This window comes from Canis aureus, chromosome 36 (assembly GCF_053574225.1).
Source record: "Canis aureus isolate CA01 chromosome 36, VMU_Caureus_v.1.0, whole genome shotgun sequence".
NCBI classification, from domain to species: domain Eukaryota; kingdom Metazoa; phylum Chordata; class Mammalia; order Carnivora; family Canidae; genus Canis; species Canis aureus.
In genome coordinates, this window is record NC_135646.1 from 25,129,239 (window position 1) to 25,150,705 (window position 21,467).

At 44.1% G+C, this 21,467-nt stretch overlaps 1 protein-coding gene and 1 long non-coding RNA gene across 4 annotated transcripts in view; one reads left to right on the plus strand and one right to left on the minus strand.

The window, feature by feature from the left end:
* Positions 1-971: 971 nt before the first annotated feature.
* Positions 972-9,633, minus strand: LOC144305905 (uncharacterized). Of its 2 annotated transcripts, XR_013372927.1 has the most exons (4): positions 5,392-9,633; positions 4,804-4,867; positions 1,535-1,585; positions 972-1,144 (listed from the first exon to the last, which is right to left on the minus strand). It is a non-coding gene; the product is annotated as an uncharacterized LOC144305905 (long non-coding RNA). The 2 variants fall into 2 exon arrangements; XR_013372926.1 differs by having other exon boundaries at positions 4,804-9,633.
* Positions 9,634-12,941: 3,308 nt separating this feature from the next.
* Positions 12,942-21,467, plus strand: part of STK17B (serine/threonine kinase 17b) — a 28,698-nt gene continuing 20,172 nt past the window's right edge. The window contains exons 1-2 of one of the 2 annotated variants that reach the window (XM_077885539.1): positions 12,942-13,112; positions 20,870-21,035. In XM_077885539.1, the coding sequence (XP_077741665.1) occupies positions 20,914-21,035 (122 nt within the window). In that variant the 5' untranslated portion in view covers positions 12,942-13,112; positions 20,870-20,913. Of the gene's footprint in view, positions 13,113-18,043; positions 18,189-20,869; positions 21,036-21,467 lie in introns of those variants that run through there. The other variant, XM_077885538.1, reaches the window with a different exon arrangement.

Consider the following 21,467-nt stretch of genomic DNA (forward strand, 5'->3'; position numbering starts at 1 on the left):
AAATGTTAGATCACAATTCCAAAATCTAGGTAAAAGTTTATGGCTAGAGTAAAAGGCCAACACTTACTTTTTTCATCTTTCAAAATGCTAAGCTTTTAATTTATTTATGTAGTTACTTGTTTTCTGTAGCAGATAAAGCAAAAGGTAAGCTTATTTCACTTTTTCTTTCCTTCAGTTAACCTTGGTTTGTGGAATTCCAGAGAGACTAACGTTAAAATAAATCAAGATGTATAACTACAGCCCTTAACTCAGAAACCAGTTTTTGGTATGATTGGTCAGAGTGATCAATGCAAGCAATTAAGCATCGCTGGGTGATTGAAGCTGCAAAGGAACGTATTTAAAGGATATTGTGGAGCTCAGGAGCTCACAGAAGACCGAGCTGGGCTGGAGAACCAGGTCAGGACAAGATAACCAGGAATAATATCCAAAATCATGTCCATGGATTTTCAGCTGAAGACACCACTACTGTTACCAGATGGGATTCTAGGCTGCAATTTGTGCTTTTTAGACCACGAACAGGAGACAAAGGAGAGACCATAAGAAGTAGCACTTCCAGGCCCTGATTTCCCTGCCACTTCCGCTTCTGTCACTGAGTTAGTTGCTCCTGGCTTCCGTCTCACTTGCTCCAGATTGAGGCTTATGTGTATACAGGTGGTTGATAGAACCTAAAGTAACTGCTCCTGCCCTAGCTGCAAGTAAGGCTGGGAAGGTGCATATTTGGCACTTCCACTTGCGTAGATGCAAAAGGTGAGAAGTTCTCATACCACTGAAGGGTTCACGATATGATGTGTCCATGAACACCTATGTCTCAAAGCTGAAAGAGCAAACTGGTCCCTACGATTAGGCCAATAGTTCTCAATCTTTCTAGTTCTCAACTTTCTCTACTCGGAAATTACTAAGAAACTCAAGGAATTTTTATTTATGTGGGTTGCATGTATCAGTTTTCATCATATTACAAATTAAAAGAGAAATTTAATTTCTTAAGATTTTATTTATTTATTCATGAGAGACAGAGAGAGAGAGAGAGGCAGAGGAAGAAGCAGGATCCATGCAGGGAGCCTGACGTGGGACTTGATCCCAGGTCTCTAGGATTAGGCCCTGGGCCGAAGGCAGGCGCTAAACCGCTGAGCCACCCGGGCTGCCCCTAAAAGAGAAATTTAAAAAGTATTTATTAATTCTTTTTTTTAAAGATTTTTATTTATTTATTCATGAGAGACACAGAGAGAGAGAGGCAGAGACACAGACAGAGGGAGAAGCAGGCCCCCTGCAAGGGACCCGATGTGGGACTCGATGCCAGACCCCAGGATCATGTCCTGAGCCTAAGGCAGACGCTCAACCACTGAGCCACCCAGATGTCCCTATTTATTAACTCATTGAAGATAACAATTATGTGTTAACATAAATGACATGCTTTATGAAAAATTGCCATATTAAACAAAATAAAAGATAATTATATGAGTGGCATTGTTTTACATCTTTGTAATCTAATTTCTGTCTTAATAAAAAACAGATATGGGCAGATATGAGAACATACCTGCTTCTGTAGAAGACACATTCTGTAGCCTCAGGAAAACAGAATCATACACTTGCAAGAGAATAAGAGTGAAAAAGGTAAATGTCATCTCAATATAGTTATGAAAATAATTTTGACTTAAAGGGTTCTCTAAAAAGGTGTAGGGTCTCCCTACCACAGTTTGAGACTTGCTAGATGAAAGCTTCACTTTGTGATGGAAATTAGATGGTATATAGTATATTGACAGACACAATTCTTGAGATCCCTTTCTGCATTCCTGTTACATATATTTTTATCCAAGACTTGGAAATTTTGCTCAGAGGTTGACAGGATTGGGCCTGCATCAAATTACTAATATGATTGTATTCTGCATAGACTTCAAAAATAATGGCAGAACTGTCTTTTGGTTATTTGTTTTTAAGACTTTATTTATTAGAAGGAGAGATAGAGAGAATCTCAAGCAGACTCCCTGCTGAGCAGAGTCCAACACAGGGCTTAACCTCATGACCCTGAGATCATGACCTGAGCCAAAATCAAGAGTTGGATGCTTAACCGACTGAGCCACTCAGGCGCCCCTGTATCCTGGTTATTTTATGGATTTATCCTCTCCTTTGATCTCAAAGATTATTTCTGGCTTTAGTTTCTGATTCTATAACTCTAAATATGGATATTTTAACCAATGACAGTCATTCATTCTTTTAAACATTTTTTAAATTTTAGAATAAAATAAAACTATTTTAGAATAGTTTATATTTACAGAATTATTGCAAAGATACTACAGAGACTACCCCAAAACCAGTTTCCCCTAGCAATATCTTACATTAGTAGGGTACATTTGCCCTAATTAATGAACTGATATTTATTAGCTGATATTAATTCATATGGTTAACTAAAGTTCATACTTTATTCGGTTATTGTTCAATGTCATTTTTCTATTCCAAGCTCCCATTCAGGATACCACAGCTAGTCATCACATTGCCTTAGATTCCACTTGATTTTGACTGTTTCTCAGACTTGCCGTGTTTTTGATGACCTTAATAATTTAAGGAGACCAGGCCTGATATTTTGTAGGATGTCTCTCAATTGGGATTTGTCTGATGTTTTTCTCATGGGTGAATGGGTGTCATGGGTTTTGAGGAGGATGATGACAGAGGCAAAGTATCATTCTCTTTATATCATATCAAGGGTAGGGGTTATTAATGACTTGGCATTATTTGTTAACCTTGATCACCTGGCTTGAGGTAGGTGAGTGTCAGAAGTTTTTCGCTGTAAAGTTACCTTTTTCCCCACCTTCCCACAGTGTCCTTTTTGGAAGACTGTCACTATGCATAGCCCACACTTAAGGAGGGAGGATTCACTGCACCAACCCGAAGAGTAGCTATATAAGTTATTAATAATTCTTCTGTAGGGAAGATTTTATTTATTTATTTATTTATTTATTTATTTATTTATTTATTTAATCATTTTTAAATATTTGTATGTACTCATACACACCTCTGTTACTCTTTGGTCTATCATCCAATATGACTTTATGAATTTAATTCAGTTTCTCAAATTGTCCCAGCTTTAGCCACTGGGACCTCTTTCAGTTGGCTTCTGGGTCCCTTTGACATATCCCCATCAGTGTATGGTGGTTTTGTTTGTTTGTTGAAGTTTCCTCTTTCTGGCATTACACAATGTTCCAGGCCCATCTCTATGTTTCCTTCCCCATTCCTAGAAACATCAATTGTTCCAGGGAGCTTTGGTTCCTTTTGTTGGAGACTGGTATTGGAAACCAAGGCCTGAGTGGTAGGTGTGCATATTGCTACTCTCATTGCTTCTACATGCTCTGACACATATCTATACATGTTTATAAATATTTCTCTATGTAAACATTTGCATCTATATTAAGTTTAACATTGTTCATACCAATGTCTCTAACTTTAATCCATTGGCACATGGATCATTCTAGCCCCCTCCTCTTGCAACTGTTATATATTTGTAAGGTTTTTAAATTTTATTTATTTATTTATTATTTTTTTAAAGATTTTATTTACTTATTTCTGAGAATACACAGAGAAGAGAGAGAGAAGCAGAGACACAGGCAGAGGGAGAAGCCGGCGCCATGCAAGGAGCCTGACATGGGACTCGATCCGGGGTCTCCAGGATCAGGCCCTGGGCTGAAGGCAGGCACTAAACCGCTGAGCCACCCGGGCTGCCCAGTTTTTAATTTTATAAAATTAAAAAAAAATTTTTAAGACTTTATTTATTCCTGAGAGACACACACAGAGAGAGAGGCAGAGGGAGAAGCAGGCTCCATGCAGGGAGCCTGCTGCGGAACTCGATCCCGGGACTCTGGGATCATGTCCTGGGCTGAAGGCAGGCGCTAAACCACTGAGCCACCCAGGGATCCCCTATATTTGTAAAGTTTTTTAAAAGTGAAAAAAATTTTGGAATGATAGTTGTGAGAGGAAACAAAAAAATGAAAAGATCAGGGATTCCAGGAGGTAAGGTGAATTAAACACCCAAGAATCCTCTACTCTGTTTTGATAACCACAGTTAGTAAATCCCCAGTTAGTAAAAGGCCAGATAGTAGAAGGTGAGCTTGGATCCTGGCTACACTAGTTACTACTCCACTAGTGATTCAGATTATTTAACTCCCCTGTCCCTTAGTTTTCTTTCTTTGAAGGAGGAAAACTTGGCACTTTGCTCATAGGAGTGTGAGGATTAAATGAGTAAACACAAATAGCACATTTAGAGCAATTCTAGGCTCATTATTTATGAGCTACCGTTAGTCATACCCTGTGGGGTATATTATCATTTGCATTTTACGGGTGAAAAACACAGAGACATGAAGATACTATAACCAGCTCAAGGTCTCACAGCTAGTAAATTACAGACCCCTTCCTCCCCATAATATGTGCCCTTTAAAGTATTTCTAAACGGTTTTATACTTACCTCTCTTTTTGTGAAAATGAAATAGCTATGAAATGCTATTCCATATATCTAAAGCTATAGCAAAACCTCAAGGGGGCTTTGAAGACCCCCAGTGTTAGGGGTGTTGTGATAATCATTAATGTTACCATTTCCCAAATTACCAACACCAACACTTTTGTGCCATCAATCAGCTAGTGGAGTAGATTGGCCTCTCAATGCTCATGCTGTCACCTTAAGCCAGTTGAGGCAAGAGCCATTCCCAACAAGGGTGTTGATAGAGGTTAAAAGTTGGCTCTTCCTTATCTATACCAATTGCTGCCTGTTGTAAGAAGACTGACTAATGGAGCGTTCCTGGAGGCCTTACTATGTCTTACCTGCTGTGTGCTCTGGGACATCAGGTCACCATTCATGGAATATGCCATTGGTAGAGGGGGTTTCCTAGGAGAACAAAAAGAAAGGAGATTTTGGGAGGAGAACTAGCAGACATTTATTTACTCAAATCAAATAAATGACAACTTTACACCCTACATTTATTTCTTTGTTCTACTCAATACCTACACTTCCTTTTAAACACTAGTGACTCCAATTTCTTGATCGCACACAGCTCTGGATGTCGTCAACATTTGCTGACTCTACAGCTTCACTTTGAACTTGGGTGCTGGGTGCGTCCACCAGGTGGATGCTGAAGGCAGAAGCAGCCACCTCCCTCTCCCCTTTCCTTATCACCGACTTTACCATATTTTTGCCCTAATTATTTCTCTTGGCATCAGTCATAAGAGGTGAGAAAAACCGTACGTGTCTTATAAAGTCATTAGACACACATTCATTTAGGACCTACTATATCTCAAGCATTTTGCTAGTCACCAGGTGCAGTAGTGAGCCAGACATATGTATATGTCTCTCTCTTGGGAGAGCCTGGAGGCCCCTGGAAAATACCAACAGCTCATGAACCGAGGCCTTACCCTTGTCCAACAATGTACTCCGTGTGCACTATCATATTTAAACCTCAGAGAAGTAGCTCTTATTTTTATTATCCTCATTTTACAGATGAGGAAACTGAGGGCTGCCACAGTCACACAACTGGAACTGGGCTGAACTGAGACACGAATGCAGGTCTGCCTGGTGTCACACACTTAACCATGCATACATCCTCTCTTTCACAGCTAACATGAGGCAGGACCGCAGGGCTCTGTTCAAGGCTGGGGGGTATCAGCTCTTCTACGACTTTGCTGCAGTTTTTACTGAATACTTTGATTTGCAAATATAAGGGATTCTCTGAAGCACAACGTTAAGCAAATTGTGTAGACAGCTGGCAGAGGACAGCTGTGGACCAAAACATGTGGCCGGATGCTCTGGGGAAGGGCAGGAGGGATGTGCAGTGAGGCAGCTCCAAGGGGGGACAGGCCGAGGTGAGAGGGATTGACAGATTAAACCACCTAGACCCCAGACCAAGTGGAAGGAGCCCCGAGGTCACCTAGAGCGCACTGTCTTTATCAGGTTAGCAAGTACCTAGGATATAAGAATGTTTTCCTTCGCCAACATCATGCAAATGATTATTCAAATAAATTTAAAAATCTGGATTTTTTCCCCCTGAGATATGGCTGATATAATGACATATAAAGACATCAGGACTGAGGATCAGGAGACCTAAATTCTTGTCCAGATATGCACCAACTAGTTCACTCGTGTGCTCTTCCATTAGCCCCTTCACGTCTCTCACTCTGGGTGGCCTCCCTTTTCAAACAAAGGAATTGGGCTACTGAGCCTTGTGGATTTTTGAAGTTTCCAATTGCTCTGATGCTATGATTTATTGAGCACCTCCACTGTGCCTAGTGTCACATTAAACAATTTGTAGAAGCAATTAGAAGACGCGTTTCTAGCTCGCTGGACCTGTGTTGTCCAGTACAGCAGCCTCCAACCACATGCAGCTACGGAGCCCTTGAAATGGGGCTGATATGACTGAATCGCAATTGTATTTCATTTTCATTAAATTTGAATTAAGAAGCCGCTACTGCTTTCAGTTACTGAAAACTTTTATGTTTGAAACAACAGGGATACGATCTTTCTTTTTCCAACAGTAAATTTTGTGCAATCTAAATACCATGTTTCCAGTGAAATTTTGGTATCCAAATTGGAAGGCGTGGTATAAAATACACTGAATTTAAGACAATATGGGGGGAAAAGAGTTGTAAAATATCTCATTAATGGTTTCATATTTGGGGCCTCTGGGTGGCTCAGCGGTTGAGCGTCTGCCTTCGGCTCGGGGCATGATCCTGGGGTCCTGGGATTGAGTCCCATACTGGGCTCCCCGCAGGGAGCCTGTTTCTCCCTCTCCTGTGTCTCTACCTCTCTCTCTGTGTGTTTCTCACACAGAATATGGCTGTGTGAGAAAATCAGATTCTGATTTTGTTTTTAATAAATAACCAAAATCTTAAAAAAATAATTTCATATTGATTACCTGTTGACATGACAATATTTTGGATATACTGGGTTAAGTGAAATATATCATTAACATTCATCTGACCTGTTTTTCTTTTAAAATGTACCTTGTAGGACATTTAAAATAACGTGTGGCTTGCACGACATTTCTTTTGGATGGCTTTGGAAATTTATACTCTACAAACTGTGGTGTGGTGGGTGGTTTGATTGGCGACTAGATCATCAGTCATAGGTTCTTTGGGGAAAAGAATAGTATCACCCAGTACCAGTCTGAGTCATTACTCTCATCAGAAGAGACTTGCCCCCAGTTAACCTTGCTGGCAGGGTTTGTTTTAAGAGCCAGGGGCTGTGAGGATTCTGTGGTCCCCAGTGCTGCCGAAACTGGGGTGCACTGTAAGCACCGTGGATAAAGCAGTGTGACTTACCCACCCGAGTACACCCAGCACTCCTGCCTCTATGTGGATCAGCTTGTGTCCATTCAGCCTGAGGACCCCTGTTGAGTGGAGGTTTGAGTCAAGCCCCTTCAGAGCCTGTTGCTCCCCACTTCCATCTGGCTGCCTTTCTCCTGGCCAACATTTCCTGGTTAATTCAGCTGGAGACAGGTAGTTGTGTCTGTCCTTTCCACATGGGTTACACCATAGGATCTTGACACGAAAGTAAGGCTTTCTTCAGACAGAGCATATGTGAAGGGCACGGTTGTCGAATTCGGGCCTTCTTCACTGTGTAAAATGCCACCCTCCTCCGCATCTAGAGGGAATAAATGTGCTATCAGGGAGGCTGTGTCCAGATATCTCTGGTCACTATGTGTTCAGAATGTGGTGACAGATCCGGTGTGCTTAGGGAGGGTCACTTTCCCTGGGCACAATGTGGTGAATATCGTGGCTTGAACAGAAAGGACCACCAGCCCCGGTCACATATACTGATCCATTTGCAGACACCTGGAAGGACCACTGTGTTAGTCCTCTAGAGCTGCCGTGACAAATGCCTCAGGACGGATGGCTTAAACAAGTTTATTATCTCACAGTTCTGCAGGTTAGAAGGCCAAGATTAAGATGTCAGCAGGTTTAGTTTCTTCTGAGGTCTCTCTCCTTGGCTTGTGGATGACCGCCTTCTCACCGCGTCCTCACATGGTCATCCCTCGGGCCGTGTTGTAATTTCTCTTTTTAAAATTTTTTTTTAAATCAAGACTTAATTGACAGGTAATATTATTATATTAATTTCAGGCATACAAATCATAATTTGATATATATTGCAAAGTATTCACCACAATAAGTCTAGTTAACATCTGTCACCTTACATAGATTTCTTTTAGTGATAAGAACTTTTAAGATCTGTTTTCTTAGCACCTTTCAAATATGCATCACAGTATTGTTTTTTAAAAGATATTTATTTATGTAAGACAGAGGAGCAGGGGGGAGGAGGGCAGGGAGGAGCAGAGGGAGAGGGAGAAGCAGGAAACCTGCCAAGTGGCTCCATCCCAGGAGCCTGAGACCCCGACCTGAGCCAAAGGCAGGTGCTTGACTGACTGAGCCACGCAGGTGCCCCTGCAATACAGTATTATCAACTGTACTCATCATGCTGTACATTACATCTCCTTAATTATTTTATATCTGGAAGTTTCTACGTTTTGACCCTCTTCACCCATTTCTACCACCTCCCTCACCCCTCATCTCTGGAAACCACCAATCTTGTTTATCTGTGAGCTTGGTGTTATAGTTTGTTTTGCTTTTAATTCCACATACAAGTGGGATTATTATTCCTTTATTACTATGATTAATAAATAAAAGGAATTATTCCTTTTTATGGCTGAATAATATTACATTGTATGTGCATCGCAATTTCTTTATCCATTCATCCACTGATGGACAGTTTGGTTGTTTCCATATCTGGGCTACTGTAAATAATGCTGCAGTGGACATGGGAATGCAAATATCTTTCTTTTTTGTTTTTTAAATATTAAAAAATTTTTATTTTTAATTAATTAATTTATTTTGCATATATCTTTCTGAGTTGATGTTTTCGTTTCCTTTGGATAAATACTCAGAAGTGGGATTACTGGATCATATAGTAGTTATATTTTAATTTTTTGAGGAACCTACATACTTTTCTGTAATGGCTGCACCAATTTACATAGTGTGCACAGGTTCCCCTTCCCCACATCTTCACCAAAACTTGCTTTTTTTTTTTTTTTTGTCTTTTTGGTAATCACCATTCTGAGAGGTATGAGGTGACATTTCATTGTGGTTTCAATTTACATTTCCCTGATGATTAGTGATGTTGAGCATCGTTTCATTTATTTGTTGGCCACCTGTATGACCTCTTTAGGAAAATGTCTTTTCGGATCTACTGCCCATTTTAAAATCAGATTGTATTTTGCTATGAGTTTGTATGAGCTTTTTATATATTTTGAATGTTAAATATACCAGATATATGATTTGCAAGTATTTCTTTCCGTTTCAGTAGGCTGTCTTTTCGTTTTCTTGTTGGTGTAATCTCTTCATCTTGGATTACCTCTCACCTGTATAATCTCATTTTACCTTATCTCTTTAAAGACCTTATCTCCAAATACAGTCACGTTCTGAGGTTCTAGGGGTTAGGACTTCAACATATGAATTTGGCAGGTACACAGCCCATAGCAACCACCATCCTTGGTCAGTATGTGGCATTTGAAGATTGACTTAATGAACTGTGTGGTCAGACACAATGCCCACAAAATGACCATTAGGTCACATGAAGTTTTCCTACTCAAGGGAATAAAAACAAGACATGCACCTTTGAAAAGGCTATGAATGAACCTGGGGATCCCTGGTGGCTCAGTGGTTTGGCGCCTGTCTTTGGTCCAGGGCGCAATCCTGGAGTCCCGGGATTGAGTCCCACGTCGGGCTCCTGGCATGGAGCCTGCTTCTCTCTCCTCCTGTGTCTCTGCCTCTCTCTCTCTCTATGTTTATCATAAATAAATAGATAAATATTAAAAAAAAAGAAAAGGCTATGAATGACTTTAAGTAAATGTGATTGGATGGAGGGACATAAGTGACTCCTGAACTTTATTGCAAGGCCACAGATGGTACAGTCTGTTCCTCAGCACCAGGAATTCCTTGTTACTTGAACCACAGTGCCCGAGGCCAAACAAGTGTAGTTGAATGTCCTTAGGATAACGCCTTTGGATAGCTAAATCCTGGCTGGCAAACCTGACATCAGGTACAAGGGTTAACAATCTATTTAGGGGCATAAGAGAAACATAAGGAACACATATACTGTGAACTCTGCACCAAGCGGTGTAGGGCAAACAGGTGGGTCAGGCTGAGAGCGGAAGAAAGAAATCAGCAAAGATTTCTGATTTCTGCAGAGTGTAGGTAGCCCTTCTTAACATTGGAAATTGCTGATGAGGCGGATGGTGAAAATCTGGAGCCCAGGCAGGGGCAGTAAATGCAAGATATGAAAAGATCCTCTAGAAGCTGATTGGTTAGAGCCCAGGGCTTGTGAGCAATGAGGGCTGCTTTAAAGCAGTGGTGGAGGAAGGTCTGCCTCTAGGTGTGAAGTGATTGTGGGACTGGGTTAGTGACAGATGAGAAGGCAGATTGATGTTTGTGGAGATTAAGAGCTGGCAATTGATCAAATGCTGTAATTGAGGAGCTCTAGCATCACACACACACACACACACACAAACACCCCAAATCATCACGATGATGTAGTCCCGAGATTCCTACAGATTACTGGTTCCAGTGCTGGTACTGAGACCTCTGGGATGCCACCCCAGTGTTCATAACAGCAAAGATGGGAAGAGTCTCATTGGTTTGTGAACTCTTAGATGATGATAGTTGAAAAGTCCATTTCAGCATGCAGGTTTTTTGGGGTTTTTTTCTTTCCCATTTTTTTTTTCTTTCCCATCTTCACTGTAGACTTCTCTAGTCATGTCAATTGTTAGCAACAAGGAGAGATGTAAGCAATATTCTCCAAGTGACACATTGGACCGGGATGAATCAGTTAAGTAACAACAAGCCGACTTCATTAAATGATTATGAAGCATTTTATGCATTTATCTTAAGAAAAATACAGTATAGAAAGTCAACAGATGGCTTCATGGGAATTTTCTTGGCTTACTGGCCTAGAACAAGAAACTCTCCTCTTTAAATGTTGACTGGGGGGCACCTGGGCGGCCCTGTCCATTAAGCAGTTTACTCTTGATTTCTGCACAGGTCATGATCTCAGGGTCTTTGGATGGAGTCTCGTGTTGGGCTCGGCGCTCAGCGGGGAGGCTCCTTGAGGAGTCCCTCTCCCTCTGCCCCTTCTCACGCTAGCGCTCTCTGAGTAAAATAAATAAATCTTAAATAAGTAAGTGAATGTTGATTGAATGTTACAGGCTTTTGAAAAAGAACTGTTTCTCTCTCAATATATTTCCCTGTAATCTTCTACAATGACTGTAAATATGCTCTGCAACCCATCCTAGATCATATATGCATTTGACAAATTCAGTTGTGTCTCGCACAGAACTTGCAGCCTTTTCCGTCCTCTTCAAGGCATGACAGATCCTGACTGGTTGCTCTGGGCTTCCATCTCTTCCACGGCCCCCTGCGTGCGTCCTCCAGACCTTCCTCACCGGCCTTCAGCCGCGCCTCAGGACGCAGGGTCCCCCAGCGAACTCCAGTGGTGGGGCTCAGCCTCCAGGAGTCCCCACGTGCTGTCGAGACTTCCAAGTTGAGCAGAGTGGGTGCCCACGTGCAGGGCGGGTTCAAGTCACAGGGAAAATGAAAACAAGTCTTTGGGAGGCACAGACCTTTGGGAATGAGTGAGCAGCTGGGACTGACCGTATTTCCTCCTCTCCAGGCTGCACGTACTCACGCCTCGCGGACTGACCGCTCTGGGCGCAGGCCCGGGGCACCCGGGCGGCCGTGGAGCCCTGCGCAACGCCCTGGCGGCCCCGCCCGTCTCAGCCCCCGGCCCGCAACTTGCCCCGGCGCCCCCAGCTGCTCCGCCGCCCCGCCCCCACTGCAGGCCACACACCCCGGCGCCCCCAGCTGCTCCGCCGCCCCGCCCCCACTGCAGGCCACACCCCCCGGCGCCCCCAGGTGCTCCGCCGCCCCGCCCCCACGTGCAGGCCACACCCTCCGGCGCCCCCAGGAGCTCCGCCGCCCCGCCCCCGCGTGCAGGCCACACCCTCCGGCGCCCCCAGGTGCTCCGCCGCCCCGCCCCCACGTGCAGGCCACACCCTCCGGCGCCCCCAGGTGCTCCGCCGCCCCGCCTCCACGTGCAGGCCACACCCCCAGCGCCCCCAGGTGCTCCGCCGCCCCGCCCCCCCGCGCAGGCCATACCCCCGGCGCCCGCACCTCCTCCGCCGCCCCGCCCCTACTGCAGGCCACCCCCCTCCCCTCCGGCGCCCCCAGGTGCTCGGCCGCCCCGCCCCCACTGCAGGCCACACCTCCGGCGCCCCCAGGTGCTCCGGCGCCCCCAGGTGCTCCGCCGCCCCGCCCCCACGCGCAGGCCACACCCCCGGCGCCCGCACCTGCTCGGCCGCCCCGCCCCCACGCGCAGGACACCCCCCCGGCGCCCCCAGGTGTTCCGCCGCCCCGCCTCCACGTGCAGGCCACACCCCCGGCGCCCCCAGGTGCTCCGCCGCCCCGCCTCCATGCGCAGGCCACACCCTCCGGCGCCCCCAGGTGTTCCGCCGCCCCGCCCCCACGTGCAGGCCACACCCCCGGCGCCCCCAGGTGCTCCGCCGCCCCGCCTCCATGCGCAGGCCACACCCCCCGGCGCTCGCACCTGCTCCGCCGCCCCGCCCCCCCGCGCAGGCCACACCCCCGGCGCCCGCACCTGCTCCGCCGCCCCGCCCCGCCTCGCCCCGCAGCCCAGGCCACGGCCTCCCGCGGCTCGGGGTCTCCCCAGCCCCGCCCCTCAGCACGCGCCGCGCCCGGCGCCCCGCCCCGCCCGTCACGTGGCCGCCCGTCCCCCGGCGCGCTCTCGGATTGGCTCCCCCGGCCGAGGGGGCGGGGCCTAGCGTGCAGCCCGGCCCCGCAGCGCGGCTGCAGTTTTCAAACCTCAACTGCGAGTCGGGCCGCCGGGAGCCGCCCGCCGGGGAACGGGTCCAGCTGCGGGCCGTGGCGCCGAAGAGGACGAGGGGCGCCGCCACCGCGGAGCGCCGGGCGCCTCGGCGGGCCGGAGCTGGAGGAGCCGTGCGCTGGCCGCCGGCGTGCGGCGGGACGGGAGCCCCTCGGAGGGGCCGCCCGGGAGGAGCGGCTGCGGCCCGAGGGTCAGTGTCCCCCGCCCCGCGCGACCGCGGGCCTGGTCCCGCCGCGCCGTCGGGGCTCGGGCTGCGCACCCGGCCTCCCTGCGTGTCCCCGGAGCCCCAGCCCCGACCCCGGCCGGCGCGGCCCTGCGGCTGCAGCCCTGCCTCGCTGGCTCCCGGGGTCGCGCCCCCCTCCGCGCCGCGTCCACGCGGTCCTCGCCGGGGGTGGGCACGGGCCGCTGCCTTCCCCGCGGAGGGTTCGCGCTGGCCTTGCGGGGGAACTCGGGGCCCCGCTCGCGGGCGGTGCTGTGAAGGCGGCGGCATCGGGGGCAGCCCGGGGCGTGACCTCGGGTCCCGGATCGGGCCCGCGGCGCGCTCCCCGTGCCCGCGTGTCGCCTCCCTCGCTGGGTCTCCAAGGGTAAGTCAGGAAAATCTTTAAAAAAAAAAAAGAAAAAGAAAAGAAAGGCATCGGATGGAGAAGACGGACTGCAGTGGTCTCGGGCCACGGGCCGCCCGGTGCGGCTGGGTGACGGCGGCCCGGACCCCCCGCCCTCCTGTGCTCGTGGGGAGCGCTTGGGGTTCGCGGCGGCGGCGGAGCGCGGGGGGGGGGGGGGGAGGGGGGGAGGGAGCCGGCACGTGTGCGGGCGGGTCTCCACCGCGTCACGGCCGCTCTGTGGCCCGCGGAACGTTTACCTGCGGGGCCGCGGAGGGGCCCACCTGGCGGCGCTGCCCGCGTGGCGGCCGCCCTGGACCTGGTCACCCTGCGCCCCGCGCCCTCCCCCGGCTGCCTGGGCGAGCGCTGCGGCCCTGGGGATCCGGACCTGGGACCGGGCCATGCGGACCCGGCCCTGAGGAGCCCACCTCCCTGGGGACCCGGCCCTGGGGATCTGGCCCTGGGGGTCCGCCGCTCTGGGGACCCGGCCGTGGGGAGCCCACCGTCTTGGAGAGCCCACCTCCCTAGGGTCCCACCTCCCTGGGGAGCCCACCTCCCTGGGGACCCGGCCCTGGGGATCTGGCCATGGGAAGCCTGGCCCTGGGGACCCGGCCGTGGGGAGCCCACCGTCTTGGGGAGCCCACCTCCCTAGGGTCCCACCTCCCTGGGGAGCCCACCTCCCTGGGGAGCCCATCTCCCTGGGGATCTGGCCATGGGGAGCCTGGCCCTGGGGACCCAGCCATGGGGACCCGACCCTAGGACCTGGCCATGGGGAGCCTGGCCCTGGGATCTGGCCATCAGGAGCCTGGCCCTGGGGACCCAGCCGTGGGGAGCCCACCTCCCTGGGGGCCCACCGCGAGAGCACAGGTCTATCCAAGGGAAAGGTCATCGGCCTGCTTCCTCACTGACACACTGTTTTATTGTCTTGTACTGAACCGTCCCGAAGTAGTTTTTAACTACTTCCAGTATTTGTTTCATAAACACTAAACCGCGCGTTATCTGTAGAGCTTTGTACTTTTGAAAAAGTTGGTCAGTAAAAGCAGTGCCCTCATTTAAGACCTCGCTTCTTCCCCTCTCCTCCTTCTGTGAGATGTTTCTTTCTTCTTTTTTTCTTTTTCACAGTTTCTAATATCTTAATAAGTGGAGGGATTAATAGCTGCTTTATCTGCGAGCTACATAACATGCAGCTTAGGTCATTTTCTAAATGATGGGTCTAAAATTGAAGTGAAGTATATTTACATGGCAGTATATTTAATTTTTGAAAGTAGAACTTGTGTTGTAGTCGTTTTATTGTAGAGATCTTATTTACTTGAGGTTGGCAGGTGAAAGCAAAGGGGAAGGGGCAGAGGGAGAAGGAGAAGCAGATTCCCTGCCTGCTGGGGAGGCCAGGGTGGGAACTGGCTCCCAGGACCCTGGGATTGTTACCTGAGATGAAAGCAGAGGCTTCGCCTGCAAAGCCACCCAGGCACCCTCTTGTGTAGTGATTTTAAAGTCGTTCTGATTTGTGTGTGGACAGAATGGTTGTAGTTGCTCTTGGACTCTGAATAGTGAATTACAATTTGGTTAAGATAGAATCAGTTTTTAGGAAACTCAAGTGTGGACTAATTGATCACTGTCTTAGCACATTAATAACAAATCTGAAGAAGATACAGGCATTTTATGGCATGTTTCTGGTCAAACATCTTTATTTTTATGTTACCAGTTAAGTAAAAATGTAAATGTATTTGAAACCTTTGTTTTGAAGCTGTTGGATTTGATGATTAAGAGAGAATACCCTTATCACAAATTTCCTGTTGTATGCAAGGGACCCAATTTAAAACCCATGAATCAAGGAAATCAATCCTAACACTTTCACTAAATCCTAAAATTGCCTGAAAATTGTATGTCTCTTATCTTGTAGTGTATATTTCCTGTATATAAGATTGTCAGCTAAGCACAGTGCTCCTAGATTTACTGCTTCTAAAAGATTTTGACTGATCCTTGTTTGATTTTTTTTTTTTTTTAAGAATTCTTTTGCATTCTGTGGGTATTGATTGTGCCAGAAACATTCACAGTCATTTTTATACTCCCTTTCCACTTGGGAAAACTTTAAATGTTTCAGTTGCTTTAGTTTTCCACCATATTGGTGACAAAATTCTATGATTTTATTTCTAAGTAGTTTATATTCTATGATAGACTATTTTCAAAGGTTATTTCTTTGAATACTTCAGTTAACAAATGTACCTATAAATTAAGTTACAAATGCATATTTTTAAATATGTTGTGACATTGCAATTTTTTTGATTTTTTAAAATTTATTTATTCATGAGAGAGACAGAGAGAGAGAGAGAGAGAGGCAGAGACCCAGACAGAGGGAGAAGCAGACTCCATGCAGGGAGCCCCAGGTGGGTCCTGGGTCTTTAGGATCACGCCCTGGGCTGAAGGCGGTGCTAAACCGCTGAGCCACTGGGGCTGCCCAGGCCTGGGGTTGTTACCTGGAACTTCAGCCCTTGGGTTGTGTACACTGGCCTGGTTTGGTCGGGTACAGTCAGTTAGCTGGCTTCCTTTCGTGATTTTCAAAGGATAAAATTCTTGACTTATTCTTTCTATTCAATCTTTAGAAACAAACAAACAAAACCTATTATTAGAATACAGTTAGAAGAAGAAATACAGTCTCTTTCTTGAAATTGAAAATCATCTCCATCCGTATCCTTTACGGTATCCCAATACCTTTACTTCTAGTCAGTGACTAAAAATGGATTCTTCTGCTATACTAGCAGAAAATTCTTTATTTTGATGAATGCTCAATAAATAAATATCCAGTTCCTCTGTTTCTTTTCTTTTCTTTTTTTTTTTTTTGTTTTGTTTTTTGAAGTTCCTCTGTTTCTTAGGAAAAACTTGGTGGCTACAAAATGCTGACTTAGAAAGAGGCAGTTGTTTCCCTGTAATCTTGTGCCTTGCTTTGTTTGCCATTGCTTTTTGAATTTACTTCATGATGCTAATGATGCAGATTTGTCAGTCCTTACCAGGACAAATATCTGAATTACCTGAATGCAGTAGCTTTTAAAATATTGATATTATTAGCCGGAGTAGGTATTCACCTAAAAACAGGTGGTCACCTAGTCTGGAACGACAGGTAAATACAAAACAAATGGTCTGTTGGTATTTACATTACAATATATGATAAAATAATTTTATCCGTGTTTCTAGGCTTTATGGCTATCCTGTTTAGAACTGAAATTCTGTAATAGCAGTTTAGAGTATTTATTTAGCCAAATATTGATTAAGCAGAGATTAAGCTGCTTGAAGCTCCAATATTATAATATCAAGATAGATCTCAAGTTTTGCTAAGCCCTTGAAGATATGAGATGCACCTAGAAATTCTTGTTGCTGTATATGATAATCCTTATAGTTCAGTTCGTCAAACATTAAAAAAAATCCTACTGGGTGCCAGGCACTGTGCTGGGAATTTAAACACAAAAGCACATGTTACTGCCCTTTAGACACTAAAGAGAATTGCAGTCTAACATGTTACATGTTGAAGAGGTTTGTCAAGGGTCCTCCTGTTCCTCTTGTTTGAAAAGTAAAGGAGAGGCATTTAACCAACCTGGGTTTTAGCAAAGCTTTGTGGGTGAGGTGACCTTCTATGTCAAGATATGAAGGGTATATGAGAAGACTTAGCCTTTTAAGGAAAAGTATAAAGAACATTTCAGACTGAAAAATATAACAGACATGTGAAGGCAAAAAAAAAAAAAAAGAATGTGGCAGGAAATGATGCTGGTATGTACCTGGCCTCAGAGGCTTTTGTGTGTCATGCAGTAGGGCTTTAGCTTATAGGTAGTGGGTAACTAATGATGGGATCAAAGCAGACTATTTTTAATTCAACCAACCTACAACCAAGTAAACCTTTAATGTGTAAAATATATTTTGCTATTGCAAATGGATAAGTCTCTGCATTTAGAGTCTAGTCGTATATATTCACAGCCACCTTTTTTTTTTTTTTTTTTTTTTTTTTACCCAAAGGCATTTGCTAATTGTTTGCCCATTATTAAAATAGTACCTGCTTAGTGTAGATACTTTAAATACCAGGAAAGTATAAATACTGCCATATTGCCACCACCCAAAGATAACCACTATTAACATTTTGCTTTAGTTTTCCAATCTTTTCTTCTATTTGCTTTTATGTTTTTGCCACAAAATTATCACAGTGTATATACTTTTTGTGTCTTCCTTTTTTCACTTAATATTATAGGAGCTAAAAATATTCTTTGAAAGCATGATTTTTGAATATGTAGTTTCCTATTATTTAGGTATATTTAAATACTTTTTGGACTTTGGGGTTCATTCATTCAATGAGTTTGTTTTTTTCATTATTATAAATAATATTTTACTGAGCATAAATCTTCATTACATTTAAGATCCATATTGACTCTTTGGAAACTTGAGAGCAGAAAATTCTTACTCATAAAATTAGTTCTGCTAGAGTTCTTATGAATAGATCACTTTGTAGCTGATATATTACAGCATAAGATAAACATCTTAGATTCTAGAATCTAGGTGAGGTGAACATCTCAGAATCCAGAGCCTATACTTTGTCTCTATGATTGAACTTGACATGTCCTTATATTTCCCAAGGCCTGATTGATGGACAGTGTTGGGAATGAGCTCAGTTTATATCCGTGATACAGGTACATCCCTTCTTTCTGTATAAATGTATAGTACAACTCATAAGCAGGCATGTTTATAGACTTCTAAATTTAGGGAAAAAAACCTGTAAAAGCCCAAAGATGACCTGAAAAAAAAATAGATTGAGCATAGAAATTGGTAAACATTTTGATTTTTCTGAGAGGAATATGTGACCAATGTGATTGAGTGCCATCAGAACTAAGAAAGTATACAGGTTATCAAAACATAGTAAAAAAAAAAAAAAAAAGACAGAATCTTAAGAGTTAAGTTTAAGCTAACCTGGGATGAGAGTTTTGTATTATGGAAACAGTGCAACTACTTAACAGTAGCCAGGGAAGATACAGAGAGTATCTTTGGGTAGAATATTAACAATATTTCCTCTCTGAACAATCATGATACACTCTTCCTGACCAGCACTGTACCAGTGTCATTCTGCATGAGTAGATCATATTTTGATTTTAATCCATAGAGCTATGCAAGATAGATTCTATTATAATCCATACTTTAGAGGAAGCAGAATTGAAGCTTTCCTCACCAGATCAGAGAAATGCAAAATAAATCACAAAATTTCCTTTCCCTTCATCACACTAGAGTAGCCAAAATTAAAGGCCTGAATGGGATGCATGTTGGCAAGGAAATGATAAGCTCTCCTAGCCAGTGCTAGTGGGAATATAACCTGGGGAGGGAAAGAAAGGACCAACTTCAGCTGTGTCTATGATGTCTTACTTATTTTTAATTTAAACGAAATATGACAAAGCAATAAGATCGAAAGAGTGAGTGTTTATTAGGATATTTGTATCCCTTTGTAGACATTTGAAGTATTTCTTTCTTTTCTTTATTTTTAAAGTAGCTCTGTTCATTTCCCACACAGCCATAACAAAGTACTGCAGATCAGGTGACTTAAATAACAAAGTTATTTTCTCATAATTCTGGACAGTAACAATTTAAGATCATGGTGTTGGCAGGGTTGATTTCTTCTGAGGCCTTTCTCTATGGCTTGTAGATGTCCTTCTTCTCCCTATGTCTTCACACGGTTTTCCATCTCTGTGTTTTTGTGGCCTAATCACTTTTTATAAGGACACCAGTCCTGTTGGATTCGGGCTTACCCTAGTGATCTCATTTTTAACTTAATTACTGCTTTAAAGGCCCTAATTCCCAATATAGTCACCCTCTGAGGTACTGGGGGCTAGGACTTCAGCGGGTGAATTTTGTTTTTGTTTTTGTTTCTGTTTTTCAGTGGGTGAATTTTGAAGGGAGGGACACAATTGGTCCATAACAGTAGTGAAGTTAAATAATTTAGTTAAGATCTCATAGCTGGTATGGATAAATGGGATTTAGACCCAGATGTGATTTACTCCAAATGTTATTTTCAGAATACTACGCTGCAACCCTTACACTATAGAAATGTATACCAAAACTAGTTAGGTCTCTGTTTCTCCAAAGACCAACAGATTTAGAGAAAAAAATCTTGTTGACTTAAGAACAAAACCAAGAATATGTGGAAACTGAAAACACTGAGTTCTTATCACACTGTTATTAAATCGAATATAACTGACATTTGAATTTAGGAAGATAAAGAACAGTACATGTCAAGTAGGAAATAAGTGGAAGAAAAATGTGGCAGAGAAAGAACAAAAGCCTAGGGGGTTATTGAAAGAGGGTGCTAGAAGAACGATACTGGATCTTTTGTTAGATACACATAGGTGGAAGTCCTGACTATTATAAAATATATAATCTACAATTATTATATGAATTTAATTAATATGAAGTGGTGGTTTTGTTGTTAAAACTGAATACATGTAAATATCACAAAGTTGCAGATAAATATGAGTTCAAGATCATAGAATTGTAGAATAAGGCTTCATATATAGTCAGTAACTTATCCAACAACATTATGGAGCTCTCTGTTCTCCCAAAAGAAAAAAACTCTTAAGACCTATCAAAGTCTGAATTTAATACTGAAATGTAGGTAGTCTGTGAACCAAGTTCTATTTCTTATTGTCATTCAGAAGTCAGTTACATAACTCACAAAATGTGAATTCACCACCAAATTTGGCCATGTAAAATTAAATTTTTTTTGAAGATTTTATTTATTCATGAGAGACACACATGAGGAGAGAGAGAGAGAGGTGCAGAGACGCAAGCAGAGAGAGAAGCAGGCTCAATTCAGGGAGCCTGATGTGGGACTCGATCCCGGGTCTCCTGGACAACGCCCTGGGCCAAAGGCGGCACTAAACCGCTGAGCCACCTGGGCTGCCCTAAAATTAAATTTAAAACGAATAATCATCATTTTGCTATGTTAAAATCTTGTTATGTGAAGATATAACTTTAAAGAATGAGAGTTTAAAAATGAAATTGAGTGTATTAAAATTTTATTACAACTTTTTAAAAAATTTGGAAAGTCTTGAGGATTTTTATAGTAGCTTTCTTCTGAAATAAAGTCAGTAACTTAGTTCAAATACCATAGAAATAATAGAATGGATGTGTGTGCTTTCTTTTTTTTTTTCCTTATGAGTAGAATGTGCTGTTTAAATCTTTTTTTCTTTTTCGGTTGTATCTTACAGCTATATTTGGAGCTGTAAAATGTAATGTACATCCTGTCTGTCTGAGATAACATCTTTTTTTTTTCTACTTAATTGCATTTAGGTTATATCCTGTATCTTTTTTTTTTTTTTTAACATAGGTAAAAACAAGTGATTAAAGAACCATACCTGGGAGTCATCTAACATGTCGAGGAGAAGATTTGATTGCCGAAGTATTTCAGGCTTGCTAACTACAACTCCTCAAACTCCAATGAAAATGGAAAACTTTAATAATTTTTATACACTTACATCTAAAGAGCTGGGAAGGTAAGGAAATTTTATAATGTGTGTGCTGTTTCTGGGTCTATAGTTCTATAAAATTCACTTGATCATTAAAAAAATGATTAGAAAGTCATCATCTCTGCTCTTATTAGAAGGGTCTACTCTTAACTGACTTGGAAATCAAATCTTAGAGAGTTAGTGAGTTTATAAGATAATATCCCACCTAGATTCAGGGCCCTGATAGGAGATCCGGGCTCTTATTTGATGCTGTGCATGGCAACAGAGAGCTTAGCATGGTGGACTGCCAAGTCCAAATCAGGGCTCTGTCATTTCCAAACTTTGTAACCTCGATTACATTTTTGTACCTCTTAATGCTATTTTCCTCACCAGAGAAGTTGGGAGGAAGATAATTGTATCTACCTTCTATGGTTGTTACGAGGATTAAATTAGATAATATTTGTGAAGTATTTAGTAGAA